This window comes from Geotrypetes seraphini, chromosome 2 (assembly GCF_902459505.1).
Source record: "Geotrypetes seraphini chromosome 2, aGeoSer1.1, whole genome shotgun sequence".
Taxonomy (NCBI): domain Eukaryota; kingdom Metazoa; phylum Chordata; class Amphibia; order Gymnophiona; family Dermophiidae; genus Geotrypetes; species Geotrypetes seraphini.
This window is the reverse complement of record NC_047085.1, coordinates 25442045-25459156: the sequence shown is the minus strand read 5'-3', so window position 1 is coordinate 25459156 and position 17112 is coordinate 25442045. Positions and strand designations below refer to the sequence as shown.

Here is a 17112-nt window from a genome sequence, read left to right as displayed (position 1 = left end):
TCTCGTGTTTCGTTACACTCTGCCCCAGGAGGAAGCTCTGAAACGAGGGGGCGTAGGATGAAGGTGATAGGGGGCAGATTCAGAAGTAACCTCAGTAAATTTCTATTCAAGAAAAGGGTGGTGAATGCTTGGAACAGCCTCCTGGTTGGGGGGGGGGAAAGACAAAGATTGCATAAGAATTCAAGACAGCTTGGGACAAGTACGTGGTATCTCTAAGGGAGAGGAAGGAATTGTGGATGGCATGGTTGGGCAGAGTCAAATTGATCAAAACCTCTTATCGATGTAAGAATAATAATAATAATAATAACTTTATTCTTGTATACCGCAATACCATGGAAGTTCAATGCGGTTAACAATAGAAGAGACTGTACATTTACAGCGATGATACATATTATAGTGTTGTTACATTTACAGAGATGTTACATGAATAGCAGTAGTAAAAAGGCATATAATAAAGAGGAGGCTGTGCATATACAGCGATGTTACATGTTATAGCGGTGATGCATTTACGGTGATGTTAAATGAGAGGCAATGATAAGGCAGGGCAATTAGATAAAACAGAGATTGAGAAAGAGAGGCCATAGTGGCTTGGGAGGGGGGCGTAGTCGGAGGGCATGGAGGCATATCGAGGTCAGGAGGGTGCAGGGAAGGGGGGAAGGCAGCGTTAGCGGAATTTGTCGAAGAGGTAGGTTTTTAGTGACTTCCTGAACAGGTGGTAGGGCGGGGAGTTGGAAATGAGGGCAGTAAGACAATTGTTCCATTTGCCCGCTTGGAATGCTAGGGTTCTATCAATGAATCTCTTGTAGAGGCAGCCTTTTAGGGAGGGAAAGGTGAATAGGTGGGCGTTTCGTGTGCGAGAGGGGCCTGCTATTTCAAGGTGCTCAGACAAGTAGAATGGGGAAGATCCTGTTAGAGTTTTGAAACAGAGGCAGACGAACTTAAAGATGATCCTTGCCTCTACTGGAAGGGGAAATTACAGTAGAGGTCTGATATATGTTATGTAATGTAATGTAATGTAATTTATTTCTTATATACCGCTACATCCGTTAAGTTCTAAGCGGTTTACAGAAAATATACATTGAAATTATAAGTAAGAAAGGTACTTAGAAATTCCCTTACTGTCCCGAAGGCTCACAATCTAACTAAAGTACCTAGAGAGTAATAAAGAAGTGAAAAGTAGAGATAGAGGTAAAATAAGAAAATAAACATTCTAACAAGACTGTATTAAACTTAGTACTTTGGAAGGTAGAGGAGAGAAAGGAATAGATGCAGAAGGAGGAATCGTTGTACTAAAGAATTCTGGAGAAATTTAAATGATAGAAATAGAACAAAACAAAAACAATGAATAAGATTAAGAATAATTCATAAACTGGAAAAAAAGAAAAATAAAACAATGTCTACAATCCATGGTTTCGGCTTCGGTGATGAAGTGGAGCAAGTCAGTTCTGGAGGAATGATGATGATCCCAGAGAAAAGACCTCTCCAGGGACGAGGCCTGGCTGATAGTCCCTGGATGCCCACATCTATATACACATATATCTAAGACCACATGGGAGACCTGCTCCCAAGATTTTTTTAGAATTCCCCAAGGCACTTTGTTGACACTCATTTGATTAAATATCGAAGGTGAATTATCAGTTTCTGGGGAATAACCGTTTGATTTAATCTTAGGTTTTCACCCGGGTATATCCCTAATGCTCACTGTGGGCATTACTCAAAAATACCCTATATAATCACCATCATTTTTTTTTCTTTTTTTTGATCATTCAAAAGTGCCCTATGCAATAAAAAAACTTTAAAAACATTTAGGGCTCCTTTTACTAAGTCACGTTACGGCTTTAACGCACGGAATAGCGCTCTACATTGCCATGTGCGCTAGACTTTAACGCCAGCATTGAACTGGCGTTAGTTCTAGAAGCATAGCGTGTGGTAATTGTCTGCGCTGTAATTTCCTGCGTGCGCTAAATCGCTAGTAAAAGGAGTCCTTAATTTGAGAGTCACTATGATTCCTAAATGGGGGGGGGGGGGGAATATATATCAATAAAAAAAGTTGCAACCACCAATCAAAAAGTTGCTTTAACTTATTTGGAGATGATCGCAGCTGTCCAAGTAATCTAGGGTACCTTGACTGAATGCAGAGTTGGTTGGGCAGAGTCCATATGGTCTTTATCTGCCTTCACGTTTCGCTGTTTCTATGATTGTAAATACTAATGTGTTAACAAATTATACGAGGGTGCACAACATGTAATATGTTCATATAATGATTCAAAATGTTGTGTGATCGTGGCACCGAGGTACGCCCCCTCTTCAAACCCAGCATGCACCCAAAGAGAGGGAGAAAAAGCTTCAGACTAAGGTAGCAGTATACAACCAAAAGGTACAAATCAAAACTGCTTTTGATACTTTCACTGGCAAAAAAACTCCCTCACAGAACAGCTTAGGTTTTAGCTGACAAAAGACAACTTGAGCTCCAACGCTGTCACGTCTTCTCCAATCTTCCCTAAAAGCAGTTTTGATTTGTACCTTTTGGTTCTATACTGCAACATTAGTCTGAGGCTTTTTCTCCCTCTTTTTGGGTGCATGCTGGGTTTGAAGAGGGGGGTAGCTCGGTGCCAAGATCACACAACATTTTGAATCATTCTTTGATTGTATATACCAAATGTCCACAATTGCTAGAAACGCACCTTTCCTACTGAACCTGTCTATACCCTTCTCCTGCACAGCCAACTCCCAACTCCATCCCTTCTGCCTCGTTGCGCTGTATGCCTGGAACAATCTGGGCTCGGTCTCTGGCGGTATTCTAATCTAGGCTGAAATCCCACTTTTTCACAACTGTATTTATGTCTTAACCCTTCCAATTTTGCAAAGCACCACATCTGTTTGTCATTTTCTCTGTAGCCCCTACCTGTTCCACCTCTTCTCCCTTTATATTTTCCTACACGAGTAGCATATATTGAATCACTACTTTTGGTCAATGTGTCTTTCATAATTAGATTGTAAGCTCTTTAGAGCAGGGACTGTCTCTTGATGTATATGACTGTGTGCGTCTGGTAGCACTAAATAAATGATAAATAGTTGTAGTAGTAGTAGTAATTTGCTGATTTCAAGTTTGCCATAAGTATTCTTAGCTGTATCCTTCTCCACTGCCAATTCCAGACTTCGCTCCTTTCATCTAGCTGCCCCCTGTGCCTGGAATAAATTACCCGACTGTCCACCAACCCCTTCCTTTACCTTGTTTAAAAAAGCAGGCTGAAAACCCACCTTTTTGATATAGCCTTCAATCCTTAACCCTACTCCTCTGCCACCATCCCAGCCAGCAGATTAACCGTTCCCCTTAACTGTATCCATGACATCCTGTGTGTCTGTCTTGGCTGTTTAGATTGTAAGCTCTTTTGAGCAGGGACTGTTTCTTCTTCTTTGTGACTCTGTACAGCGCTCCTTATGTCTGGTAATGCTACAGAAATAATTCATAGTAGTAGTAGTAGTGTGAAGAGTTTCAGTCTTTGGGAAGCAGAGCTGAGATTGTGATGTCATAAAGCCTCATTCCACCAATAAGAGCCAACCTCATCGGTGATGTCACAATGGCTTGATTGTCCTGTTTTCTTCTTCTTTGTGACTCGGTGCAGCGCTGCATGTGTCTGGTAGCACTATATAAATAATTTATAGTAGCAGCGGTAGTACCTTAATTATTATTTATGATTATTTTTGGTCATTTTACTATTGTTAACAAGCTTGTTCATTTTATATCAAACTTTATCTGCTGTATACTACCTTAGACAAACCTCTTCATAAAGGTGGTTAATAAATCCCAATAAATAAATATTATCTAGACCTCAACTCTAAAATTCCCTGCTAGTATTTAATATAGTGTCTCACAGGAGTATTATATTACATTACATTAGTGTTTTCCATTCTGCCAATACCTTGTGATTCAAGGCAGTAGATTGCATTCGTCTTATATATGGTAGGTCAGTTTCAGGTCCGGTGCTTTTAAAAAGCACATACAGGGTGAGTGCGATGCTATCCCAGCCCCTTATTGGTCTCTGCTATAATACTGGCCATCAGCAGAGGGAGCTCTGATATAATTACTGTGGTCATCCTGGCAATAGAGCCTGCTATGGTTGAGTTATCAGGGCTAGTGACAGGTACACAGAAGTGTCCAGCATGAGCATTAAACTTTTGGGAGGATCTATAGCAGGGGTGCCCACACTTTTTTGACTTGCGAGCTACTTTTAAAATGACTAAGTCAAAATGATCTACCAACAATAAAATTTAAATAAAAAACACAAAGCACACTGTACGCAGAGAAAATGTTAATTAACATTTACATTCCGGGTTTTTATCAAAGAGGCAGATGACTTTATGCAATGTCACCTCAGTGACAACTATACAAAAACAGACAAATATACCCCCTCCCTTTTTACTAAACCGCGATAGCGTGTTTTAGCGCAGGGAGCTGTGCTGAATGCCCTGCGCTGCTCTCGATGCTCATAGGCTCCCTGTGCTAAAAAACTCTATTGTAATTTAGTAAAAGAAGGCCATAGTGCAAAATATAGACAGCAGATATAAATTCTCAAAACAGACACATTTTGATCACTAAATTGAAAATAAAATCATTTCTCCTACCTTTGTTGTCTGGTGATTTCATGAGTCTCTGGTTGCATTTTCTTTTTCTAACTGTGCATGCAATATTTCTTCTCTCCTTTCTGCCTCCTACATGCTTCATCTCCTCCAGACCTCATTCCATTCCCCAACCAACATCTCTGTCCTTCCATGAGTCCAATTTTTTTTCCTCTCTCCCTGCCTGCCCCCTGCCACCCAACACACTCCATTCCCTCCCCATTTTACTTCCTCTCTCCCTGCCCACTCCCCTTTATTTCTTTGTCTCCCTGCCCCCTTTCTTTCCTTTTGTCTCCCTGTCTGTCTTTCTGTCTCCCCGTTCTGCCTATCTGTCTTTCTGTCTCCCTTTTTTTTTTTTTCCCCAAGCCACCACCGGGGCTGTCGTCAGGAAACAGGCCCCCAAGCCACGGCCGACGTCTGGAAACAGGCCCCCAAACCACCACTGCCTTTGCCGCCGAGTTTTCCCTGTTTCCCGATGCCGCAGCCTTCTCCTGACGTCAATTTTGACGTCGGAGAGGAAGTTCCGGGCCAGCAGGGGTGCCCACACTTTTTTGGCTTGCGAGCTACTTTTAAAATGACTAAGTCAAAATGATCTACATAAGAACATAAGAACATAAGCAGTGCCTCCGCCGGGTCAGACCACAGGTCCATCCTGCCCAGCAGTCCGCTCCCGCGGTGGCCCAAACAGGTCACGACCTGTCTGTATCACCAGAAGGGGCTCCCTTGCCACCTTGGTTTCTCATTTAAGTCCTGTCTTCCTATCGAAGTCCTAACCCTCCGGTCTTGCACATGCACGACCTGGTTTGGTTTCTATACTCATTACCTGGTTAGCTTTCTATACTTGTGTTACATCCCAGCTCCTCCCTCAGTATCCCATGATCCCTTTATCCTTCAGGAATCCGTCCAATCCCTGTTTGAATCCCTGTACCGTACTCTGCCTGATCACTTCCTCCGGTAGCGCATTCCAAGTGTCCACGACCCTTTGGGTGAAAAAAAACTTCCTTGCGTTTGTTTTGAACCTATCTCAACAATATCTCAACCTATCTACCAACAATAAAATTAACTTCCTTTCCAACGTTAGAACTGACATCTGGGGGGGGGGGGAGGGGGGAAAGGCTGGCTTGGCCAGCGCTTCCGTAGTTGCTGCTGGCCTGTTGCATTGGGGAACAGAGAGAACGTAAAGAAAACGTGAGTCTATTGTAGAGCCTGGTATGGGCTCCGTGATCGACTCGCGTTGCCTTTGCGATCGACTGGTCGATCGCGATTGACCTTTTGGGCACCCCTGATCTATAGTATCAGTACAGGCTGATTTTCCCCCCCTAGATGTTTCCAGGGAATTCCCAGAGATTTGCTTATTTATTTTAAGCGAGAAAACAAAGTACGGTATTTTGCAAAGTGTACCCAGTCAGGTTTAAACATTTTGCCATGAACTGTTCTTCCTTGAATGTGGGATCTCCCTATGGCATTTCTAAGACTAAGCAAAGAGGTGAATGAGTGCTTTAAAAGAGAAATGAGACAGATGGAGAGAGGGTTTTCTTTAAAATATACAGTAAAGCCTTGGATTGCAAGTAACTTCGTAGACAAGTGTTTTGCAAGTCAAGCAAAATATTGTATTAAATTTTAACTTGATAAACAAGCAAGGTCTTGCAATACAAGTAGATACAGTATTTTGCATTAAAGTTTTGGGGTTGTAGAACGAATTGTCGAGTTTCCATGATTTCTTATGGAGTTTCCATGATTTCTTATGGAGTTTCCATGATTTCTTATGGAGTTTCTATGATTTCTTATGGAGTTTCTATGATTTCTTATGGAGTTTCCATGATTTCTTATGGAGTTTCCATGATTTCTTATGGGAAATTCGCTCATGTTTTTGGAAAAAATTATGCTTGCAAACCAAGGTTTTACTATATATATTTTAAATCCTGACCTGCATTTCTTTCTTGCAAGGAAGTTATGTATTTTTTGTGTTTTTGTGGGGTGCCAAACTTCCACCTGCAAAATCCCACAGCCAAGAAAGCAAGACAATGCAAAATAACACTTTTGCAGAGTATTTATTTATTTAATTTGCTATACTATTCTCCCAAGGGAGCTCAGAACGGTTTATATTAATTTATTCAGGTACTCAAGCATTTTTCTCTGTCTTTCCCAGTGGGCTCACAATCTACCTAATGTACCCGGGGCAATGGGGGGATTAAGTGACTTGCCCAGGGTCACAAGGAGCAGTGTGAGATTTGAACCTAGAACCCCAGGGTGCTGAGGCTGTAGCTTTAACCACTGCACCACACACTCTTTCTTGCTATATGTAGAATGTAGTTCCTTTCTATCCTAGTTAAATTAGTCTGTAAACTGCTTTGATTGTACCCAATTAAGTGCTAGGGATCTGGAAGTTTTGCCCCCAAATGTTTGCCTCCACACCTTCCGTCCCCGGGATGTTTTGCCCCTCCACATTTTGCTCCAGGTACTTTATGTTGCCCCCACAACTTTCGCTCCTAGGTGCTTTAGTTTTGCCCTCAAGATATTTCACCCCTGGGTACTTTTATCGCCCCCAAACCTTTCACCCCTCCATATTTTCACCCCTAGGTGCTTTAGTTTTGCTTCCCACATTTTGCCCGTGGGTATTTTTTTTGCCTCAGCCCCCACCCCCCCCAAAAAAAAAAAAATTTTTTTGCCCCAGTTATACTAAAGAAAGGGTTGGTGTCATGGGGATCCAATGGGCAAATTCGTGGTTGCCTTGGTATTGTACCTTCAGTCCCTCATTCTGAATGCCCCACACCTTTCGCCCCCAGGATGTTTCGGTAAACCTGCATGAAGGAGGAGGAGAAGGAACCTGCCAGATCGTGGGTGGACGGAGAATGAGAGAAGAGGATGGACCTGTTCTAAAGTAGGAACCTGTGAGATTGTGGCCAGACGGAGAATCAGAGGAGCAAGCAGAAGAAGGATCTATTCACACTATGGAAGGCTACTGCCAAAGAGAAGGACTATATGTCATTGTCTAAAAATCCTATATAAATAACGCTTAAATAATGGCAAATCAATCAAAATCTATAGCAATTAGCTTAGTTTAACTATGAATTTAGTTATCTCGAAATGTGAGAAGAAGTTGGTACATGGGAATCACAATTACCTGTTTTCGAAATGAACGGCTATGAAGTCCATGCTATCTAGGTGAAAAACAGATGACTTGCAAGGGATGTGTTTGGACCATAAGAATCAATGGTGAAGTTGTAAATGTCATCAATCCTCACAACTACGCAGCACAAACAGCAAGACCCAAAGCAGCCTAACTCGTCAATGAAGTAACCACCAGGGCAAGGAGAACACAGGAGACGCCACAACAGACCCTCATAGAAGCGTTTTGGGGGCTCACGCCAATGATGGAGTGCTTCTCCCAAGGAAAGATTCACTGACGAGAATGATTGGATCAGCAAGACAACTTGTCAATGTCCCAAGTTTGTCTTAAGCCACTGGTCAACTTGTTATCCCCCAGTAAATCAATATCGATGGTATCCAGCAGCGGTTCCTTCTGCATGACTCAGGTAGGCTCTTGTTTATACTTTAAACTATTTCATAATGCATAATTTTTTAAAAAAAAATTTCAAAAATTCAACATTTTTGTATTCTTATTTTCATTTTTATTCAGAAAACGAAGGCAACCATATTTTGATTTTTGGAACAAGAGACAATCTCCATCTGCTGGTACAAAGCAAAGAGTGACTTGCCAACGGAAAGTTTTCCACTGCACCAATCTTGTTCAAGCAACTTTGCACAATCCATGCAGTCCACAGCAGCCATTGTTGTTCCAATGGTGTTAGACCCATGCAACATACAGAGGCTGCTACAAGAGCTGAAGAACATGCAGCCTGGACTCCAGCCAAAAAAAACCTGATGATGGATTTTGAACAAGTCGCAATCCAGGCATGTGATAACAAATTCCCCAACATCGAGAAGACAGGTTGCTTCTTCTACCTATCGCAGTCAGTTTGGCAGAAACTTTCAGAATGAGGGACTGAATGTGCTAACTAAGGCAACCACGACTTTGCCCGTTGGATCCGAATGATACTAGCCCTTGCCTTTCTCTCACCAGAGAATGTGCAATCATTCAAAGAACTGCTGGAAAATCCCAACTTTCCTCAAGAAGCACTACCCATAGAATTAGACAAATTACATACAGAACTGAGATATAAGAACAGCTTATATAAACTATTGAGCTATTGTTGATTCCTCTTTATCCAGTCGAGACAAAGCCAGAAAAGCAGTTAACTGATGAGGTTAAAAAAAAACATATTTAACTGAACGGTAGCAAATAATACACTTGCAAGGATATCTTAAGTAAAACGTCGCGCCCAGTGAAGTGACTCCAGGTTTCAAAAGTAGAAATTCTCTACGACGCTTTTGAGTTTCTCTAGAAAAATCAGGAAACATTTGTACTTTACATCCAAGAAACTCTTTCTGTTTATTTTTGAAGAAAATTCTCAATAACCATACTTTATCTATTGCGAGAGCTAGAGTCATAACCATTGTAGAAGATACTGCTCTCTCTCTATTTGATGTTTCTAAAATTCCAGAAACATTCAATGGTATTTGATTCGATATTTTAGACTGCAATTGAGCCCCATTTTTATTTGGTAAAAAATATGTTTGAGCAAATGGTGGTAAAGATTCCTCAGAAACTTGCAGTATTTCAATCAGATATCTCCTTAACATTTCCGTAGGAGTAACGGTGGTTAATCTAGGGAAATTAATAAGCATTTTCAAGTATTTCCACTTTCTTCCTGAGATTAGTAATATCTTTGATCAGGGAGCACTGCTTCCACAGTATCCAATATAGGACTTACTGCCTCTGGGGAAAGGACCTCCCCCCTTCTCCGGGGTTTCCTCTGCCCCTGGAGAACTGGTAGACTGAGACCGCGGGGGTGGGGCTCTCAGGTCGGGGTTCAGGGTGGTTTCAAGCCCAGGAGAGACAACCCCAGCCTCGCTCTGTCCGGGTGCTTCCAACGGACTGCTCACCGACATGGAGAACGCTGCCCCCTGCATCCACTGCAGCAGTTCATCAATTCTGCCGAGGGAAGGCAAATCCGAGCGCAGCGAGGCACCAGCTGCACTCCTACCCCTTCTCTTCGGCATCCTAATAGGAAATCGGGCCGTGAAGCCGCTGAATCAGGAAATTAGGTAAGATGTCTGGAGCGGTCCGGAGCGTCGCTCTCAGAGCGTCTGTTCAGCGGACATCTTGGATCTGATTGACCGTTCTATTTTTAATTGTGATTTTTGGACTTTATGAAAATTAAAATTTCACACCATGGCTTTACTATAACTGGGTAAAAATTTACTGGGGCAAAAATTCTGGGAGGCTGGGGTGAAAAATACCCAGAGGCAAAATATGTGTGGGGGTAAAACTAAAGCACTAACAGGATACGGAAGATAGTGAAGTGAGGTTAACTGGAAACATCCACAGAGACAAATCACCCCACTTTAGAGTGTCCAGTATAGGAAAGAAGGCTAAAGCGTCTCAGAAACCCGCTTGATTAAACACGTGGAGAGGCATAATCAAAAGGAATGTCTAAGTCCTTTTTTTGTCTAAGTCGCAAGTCGTCCAAAGTAAAAAAACAGCCTAGGACACATTTTCGAAAAATATATCCAAATTTTTTTTTTGTTTTGAAAATCGTCTAAGTATACGTCCTGCCGATCTGATCGTCCAAGTCGCTAAATCGTCCATCTTTATACCACATTTTCGTCCAACTTTTTGTCCAAGTCAAAAACGCCTAGAACAAGCCTTGTTGGACATGGGAGGGGTCTGCAAAGTGATGGACTGAACACCCAGACACCTAAATAGTGGGGTATCTTACAGGGCACTGCTGTGAACTTCACAAAAAGGGTGCCATGCCATCATCTCACTACAGCTCCCTTATAGGTCACAGTGAGCCCCCCAAACCACCTACAGAATCCCCTAGACCCACTTATCTACCACCCTAATAGCCCTTATGGCTTGAGAAAAGGAGAATGCGTGGGGATAAGATCGAGACCTTCAAAATACTGAAAGGAATCGACAAAATAGAGCAGAGAAGATTATTTACACTGTCCAATTTGACACGGACTAGAGGACATGGAATGAAGCTAAGGGGGGACAGGTTCAGGACTAATGTCAGGAAGTTCTGCTTCACTCAGAGAGTGGTTGACACCTGGAATGCCCTCCCAGAGGAGATTATTGCGGAATCGACCGTCCTAGGCTTCAAGAGCAAACTAGATGCATATCTCCTTAAGAGAGGCATATAAAGATATGGTGGACTATAAATTACGCCAGGTGTACACCTGGCGGGGCCTCCGCGTGTGCGGATCGCCGGACTTGATGGACCGAAGGTCTGATCCGGAGATGGCAGTTCTTATGTTCTTATGTTCTTATATGCCAGTACAAAAGGACTTTCGGTTATACATGCTGTACGACTAAGTCTAAGCCGGCCCATGTCCTGCCCGACTCCCGCCCTCGACACTCCTCTTGAAATGCCCCGTTTAGTTATGGTCACTCAGCGGCACTATGAAGGCCTAGGTCGTTTAGAAATACGTCCAAAACCCAGTTTTATTAAGGGGCTCATAATCGAAAGAGAAAAACGTCCAAAAACCGGCCTAAGTCGGCACTTGGACGAACATTGTCAAAATACGTCCAAGTGCTGATAATAAAACCGGGTTTTGGACGTATTTCTAAATGACCTAGGCCTTCATAGTGCCGCTGAACGACCATAGCTGAACGGGGCATTTCAAGAAGAGTGTCGAGGGCGGGAGTTGGGCAGGACGTGGGCCGGCTTAGACTTAGTCGAACAGCATGTATAACCGAAAGTCCTTTTGTACTGGCATATAAGTGGCTCCTGCAGCCATAAGAGCTTTTGGGATGGTAGATAAGTGGGTCTAGGGGATTCTGGAGGTGGTTTGGGGGGCTCATTGTGACCTATAAGGGAGCTGTAGTGAGATGATGACATGGCACCCTTTTTGTGAAGTTCACAGCAGTGCCCTGTAAGATACCCCACTATTTAGGTGTCTGGGTGTTCAGTCCATCACTTTGCAGACCCCTCCCACGTCCAGCCTGGTTTTATTATCAGCATTCCGGGGGTGAAACGTACCCAGGGGTAAAACTTTCTATAACTGACAAAAGAGGGTCAGGGTGGTATGGAATCACGCTGAAGGATGACAAAGGGGGGTCAAGGTGGTATGGAATCATGCTGAAGGTGACAAAAGAGGGTCAGGGTGATATGGAATCATGCTGAAGGGTGACAAAGGGGGGTCAGGGTGGTATGGAATCATGCTGAAGGGTGACAAAGGGGGGTCAGGGTGGTATGGAATCATACTGAAGGGTGACAAAGGGGGGTCAGGGTGGTATGGAATCATACTGAAGGGTGACAAAGGAGGGTCAGCGTGGTATGGAATCATGGTGAGGGGTGACAAAGGGGGTCAGGGTGGTATGGATGTGTGGTGGAGGGAGAAAAAGGGGCAGATGCTGATGGAATTGCAGGGAAAGAGACATAAGGGGGAACAATACTGCATGGAATTGGGTTGTAGGGAGCGAAAGGGGGCAGATGCTGATGGAAGTGGGTGGAAAGAGAGAGAAGGGGCAGATGATGGAAGTGGTGAGAAGGGGCAGATGATGGAAGTGGGGAGAGAGACAAGGGCAGATGATGGAAGGAGGGGGGAAAGAGAGAAAAGGGGCAGATGATGGAAGTGGAGAGAAGGAGAAAGAAGAGGGCAGATGATGGAAGTGGGGGAAAGAGAGAGAAGGGGCAGATGATGGAAGTGGGGAGAGAGAAGAGGGTAGATGATGGAAGGAGGGGATAAATAAAAGGAGGGCACATGATGGGTGAAAAGGATTGAGTTAGGTAAATACTGGAGGGGGTGAGGGAAAGATATGGCGATCTGTAAGTAGACAGTAAAAAAGGAATTGATGAGAGGGTAGTAAGAACGTAATCTAGATTGATGCAGAAAATAAATTGAAAAGGAAAATGAGGGAAGAAAGGGATTGCAGAAGAGAGGTGTGGGCGAGGAGAGAGATGCCAGACCAATGGGGGTGAAAGGAGAGATGGAAGGGTGAGGCATACATTTTCTGGAAGGGGCATCAAAGGAGAGAAGATGCCATATAGGGGCAGAGAGATGGAAGGGAGTAACAAGAAGATGAGGAAAGCAGAAACCAGAGAAGACAAAGGTAGAAAAATATTTTCTATTTATTTATTGCTTTAGGAGACATGTGTCACTGTTTCTGTCGTGTTGCATTGTATGCAGAGTCCAGCTTCTTGCTGGTTCAATTTAACCTTTGTCTATGTATTTCTATTTTATCCTCCCTTTTACAAAACTGTGGACGTTTTTTAGCGCCAGCCGTGGTGGTAGCAGCTCTGATGCCCAGAATTCTATGAGCGTCAGAGCTGTTACCACCGTGGCTAAAATCCACACTACAGTTTTGTAAAAGGGGGAGGGGTTAGTTTGTGATGACATATTCTATACTAGGCAAAGGTGTTTTCTGTGTTCTGTGTGTTCGAAAGACATGGTTTTCTGTTAGGCTTGACGGTGTAGGATTGATCTGTACTAGTCTGGCTTGTTTAGTTTTACAATGGGTGTATTGATGTTGTACTGCTCACTGCAGTATGTAAGATGCTGCCTTTTCCTAGGTATTCATGTGTGACATGTGGCTTGTTACTAAAAATCATGTTTTTCGTACAGATGGGGCGGGGGTGTCAAAAAATGATGGGCCCCGGGTTTCACATATGCTAGGTAATCCACTGCCTTTCACAATACTATCAAGGCAGTTTTTACATTCCTATCTGTCCCGGCAGGCTCACAATCTACCTACAGTAAAAATGAGCTTAGTGACAGGGCCCCCAGGTTTTGTTAAGCAACCTAACTAAAGAGAGATGTCTTAATGTACCTGAATGTAACTTACCTTGAGTAACTATAGAAAAAAGTGTGAACGAAACTCAAAATAACAACAACGATAATAGATAATGCTCAGTGGTCATAGTTTGCTATTTACATCATATTTTCAGCTAAAAACATAGCAAATAAAAATTCAGCTATAGGGCAGCTAGTTATAATTAAATATTATTTTTACCATCTATTGGCGTTTTGAAAATTGAACCTCTTTACTGTTTGGAATGACCTAGAACAAAAGTCTGCTCATTCAAGTATTCCTAAAGTGAATCATAGCACAGAAACTACTATTTCTAGTAATTTAGCAGTTTTAAAGCATCACCGAAGAATTAATTCTTGAATGCTCAACACAAAATTCTCAAACTCCGAGCTGTGCAAGACCCTTTTGAATACCAGGCTATGTACATATCACTCTCCTATCTTTCCTATATATCCGCATGTTTGGAATAACCCAGACTTACCTTTTCTCCCCGAAGTCCTCTTTCTCCTCTCTCCCCCTGTAGACCCTACAAAAATAGAAGTGATTAATAATTAGTGCTATTAAAATCTGATCGTAACTAGCACCCCAACCCATTATGATTTCAGATGGAATTTTAGGCATCTGGTTTGACTTGTAAAGCTGCCGCCATTTTGAAAATGTGCCCCATTCTGGTAGAGTGACCTGCCTAAAAGCATGATTGTCCATATGCAGAGAGTGTAATAAAGGTGAAGGTACAATTATGCAAGATTGGCAAAGTATATTCATAAGAGAAATGTCTATTCTAAAACCAACATAACTCAGCAACAGATTTTCTCCTAACACCACATCTTATTTAGGATAAAGCTAGGTTAAAAAAAAAAATAGCTTCTACTCAGTTACAATGTGGTGAGAGCGCCATCCTCAGATTTTTAGCAGCACATAATCACATAGTGCTGCTGAAAATCCAATTTGACTACTGTGACACTTGCCAGAGAGTACCTGGTTGGTGTCAGGGATGAGCCATGAGTTAAGCAAGCACAGGTGCATACATAGTTAATTAACAGATATGCACAGATAAGACAGTCCTAACTTTTCTTGGCTATTATTGTCGGTACAACACTGAATACTGAGCATACCCACAAAACTTCTAGGCACAGCCAAAAGACCTGTATACAGTGGCGTAGTAAAGGTAGAAGGGCACCCTCTCCACACCTCTTTGCTAATGCAAGTGGCTTCTCCAGCATGCTCCACACACCAGCGTTGGATTTCCCTCTGATGTCACTTCCTGGCCCCGTGACCCGGAAGTGATTCAGAGGGGAACCAGGCTGACGCGAACAACAGGCAGGAGAAGTTGCTCGCACTAGCGAAGATCTACAGGGGTACAGGGTGGGAGAGAGAGGTGCTGGCACCCCCACCGACACGGCACCCGGGGCGGTACACCCCCCTCCTTACTATGCCACTGCTTGCATATTCAATCCTGGTTCCCAGTTAGGACCTTGCACTGAATGTTCAGGTCTAAATTAGCTGACAGCAGTAAGCATTTAATGAAATGCTCCATCATCTTCAGATGAACAGCGATTCAAATAGTGCTGAGCCCATTCCACTAGAAGACAGACTGTAAAAAGGTTTTACTTTTAGTGTTATGTTTCCTAACCTCCAAGAAAACAGAGGAACGCCGTTCTATCCTTTTATTTATTTATTTATATTCTGCATATCCTACAATTCTATGTGGATTACAAATTATTCAGGTACTCAAGCATTTTTCCTTATCTATACCGGCGGGCTCACACTCTTATCTAATGTACCTGGGGCACTGGGGAATTAAGTGACTTGCCAGGGACACAAGGAACAGTGCAGGATTTGAACCCACAGCCCCACTGTACCACACATGACCCTTGACTAAAGGACTTTTTAACAAATTGCTGCATTTGATTTAATAGATCACAATTTACTTTTGGATTCGTATGCAATTTTGAGTTGTTGGTTCTTTTCACATATTCGGTGCATTATAAACATTTTTTTCCCCATTCTGGCAAGTTGAGTGTGCATATAAAGCTAATGTGTTAATTTTAAATGAACCAAATGTATGCTAATGAGGGCATATTCTTAGCCCCTAATCTAAGATCTTGCTCTTCTTCCGAAATAATTCAAGGTTTTCACTAGAACACACATTTGTCATGTAGGTGTCTGGTTCACTTTCTATGAATTTGAAAGCATAATATTTGGAAATAGTGTATGGATAAATGATTCTTTGTGCACGATCTTACATACTTGAGAAAAAGCATAACCACACAATAAGTATTTATATAAATACCATTACATCATTCAGAAACAACACAAAGAACAAACTCTTTCAGATAGGGATCAATCTATGTACATATCGCACAACCTTTAGCACAGACACATGACTTACAGGTGGTCCAACCAGGCCAGGAGGTCCTTGTGGTCCAAAACGTCCCTCAGAACCCTGAGAAGAGATCAATATATAAATGATTATGAATAATTAGAAAGTAGCATAGCAGCTGCTGAGATAAGCCCTCTGTGACAGAGTGTATGAAACCCTGCCCCTCACCCTCAGACGCAGAATAAACCTCAGGAAATCCCGGCACTCCCCCTCCTGGCTAATTTGTCTCACAGCAGCATTGAGAAAGAGTTTCTCCTAGGGAGGGGGGGAGGGGTGAAAAGTAGGAAACCAGGAAGTGACTCAGGGGAACTTAAAAGGCCGAGCCAGACCCAGGAGGAGAGGAGGTGTGCTAGAGGGAACCTAGGAGCTGGAGAAGCTGGTTGGATGGGCTTGGCACTGACAGAGTTTGTAGGAGGTAAGACTACTGCATTTAAAAACTTGCCTTTGTTCTAGTGCCTGCTAAGACCTGGGACCAAATGCTGCCTAACTGTTTCCTGCACCTAAAATAAAGACTGTTTGGGGACATGTCAAGCCCTAAAGAGATTGGAACTTGTTTGGGAAAAGCCTACTTGTTTTCTTGGAAGAACACAAACTTATAGGAGCCTGTGAAGAAACAGGCTCTGCACTACTATTTAATTAAAGAGTTTTTCTTGAATGCTCAGAGTGTGGTTTGTCTGTCTGTGCAACCCTTCTCCGGAGCACGCTGCCAAGTTCTAACACACCCTCTTCGACCTCCAGGTCTTCCCAGTTACCCTTGCTTATTGCTGTACCACTGTTCTCTTGTCATATATCTCCTTTGCCCTTAACATCACCCTCTGTCTCCATCCAAAACTGTTTGGGATACCATGTCACATCCTATTACTGTGAATTACATTGGCTTCCTTTGGAAGCTCGGCTGCTGCTTAAGCTGGGTTTTTTTTGCTACAAAGTACTGTATGGATCAGCTCCTCCTTATTTGGTCAATGGGTTTTCCTTAGCTTCATATAAACATAGCAGAAAAACTCATCCTTTGTTTAATTTTCCTTCTGTCCAAGGCTGAAGAAGTAAAAAAAATGTCTTGATCATACACCAGCGTACCAAGCAGCCTCTCACGACAAAGAATTTTGTGCGTTATTGCTCACAGCTTATTCTTATTCACATTTTAGAACACAGCTGAAGGCACATCCATTTTCCAAGTATCTGATTAATTAATTCATTTGCACTATGCTTATCGTTAATAGTCTTTTGT

General features: G+C 42.8%; 1 protein-coding gene across 3 annotated transcripts in view; it reads right to left on the bottom strand.

Annotated features, from left to right (window-relative positions):
- The window catches only part of COL22A1 (collagen type XXII alpha 1 chain), a 766089-nt gene that overhangs the window by 326926 nt on the left and 422051 nt on the right, over positions 1-17112 (bottom strand). For all 3 annotated transcript variants that reach the window (XM_033933743.1, XM_033933744.1, XM_033933745.1), the window contains exons 14-15: positions 15894-15947; positions 13983-14027 (exon numbers count right to left, since the gene is read on the bottom strand). In XM_033933743.1, coding sequence (XP_033789634.1) covers positions 13983-14027; positions 15894-15947 — 99 coding nt within the window. The remainder of the gene's footprint in view (positions 1-13982; positions 14028-15893; positions 15948-17112) is intronic.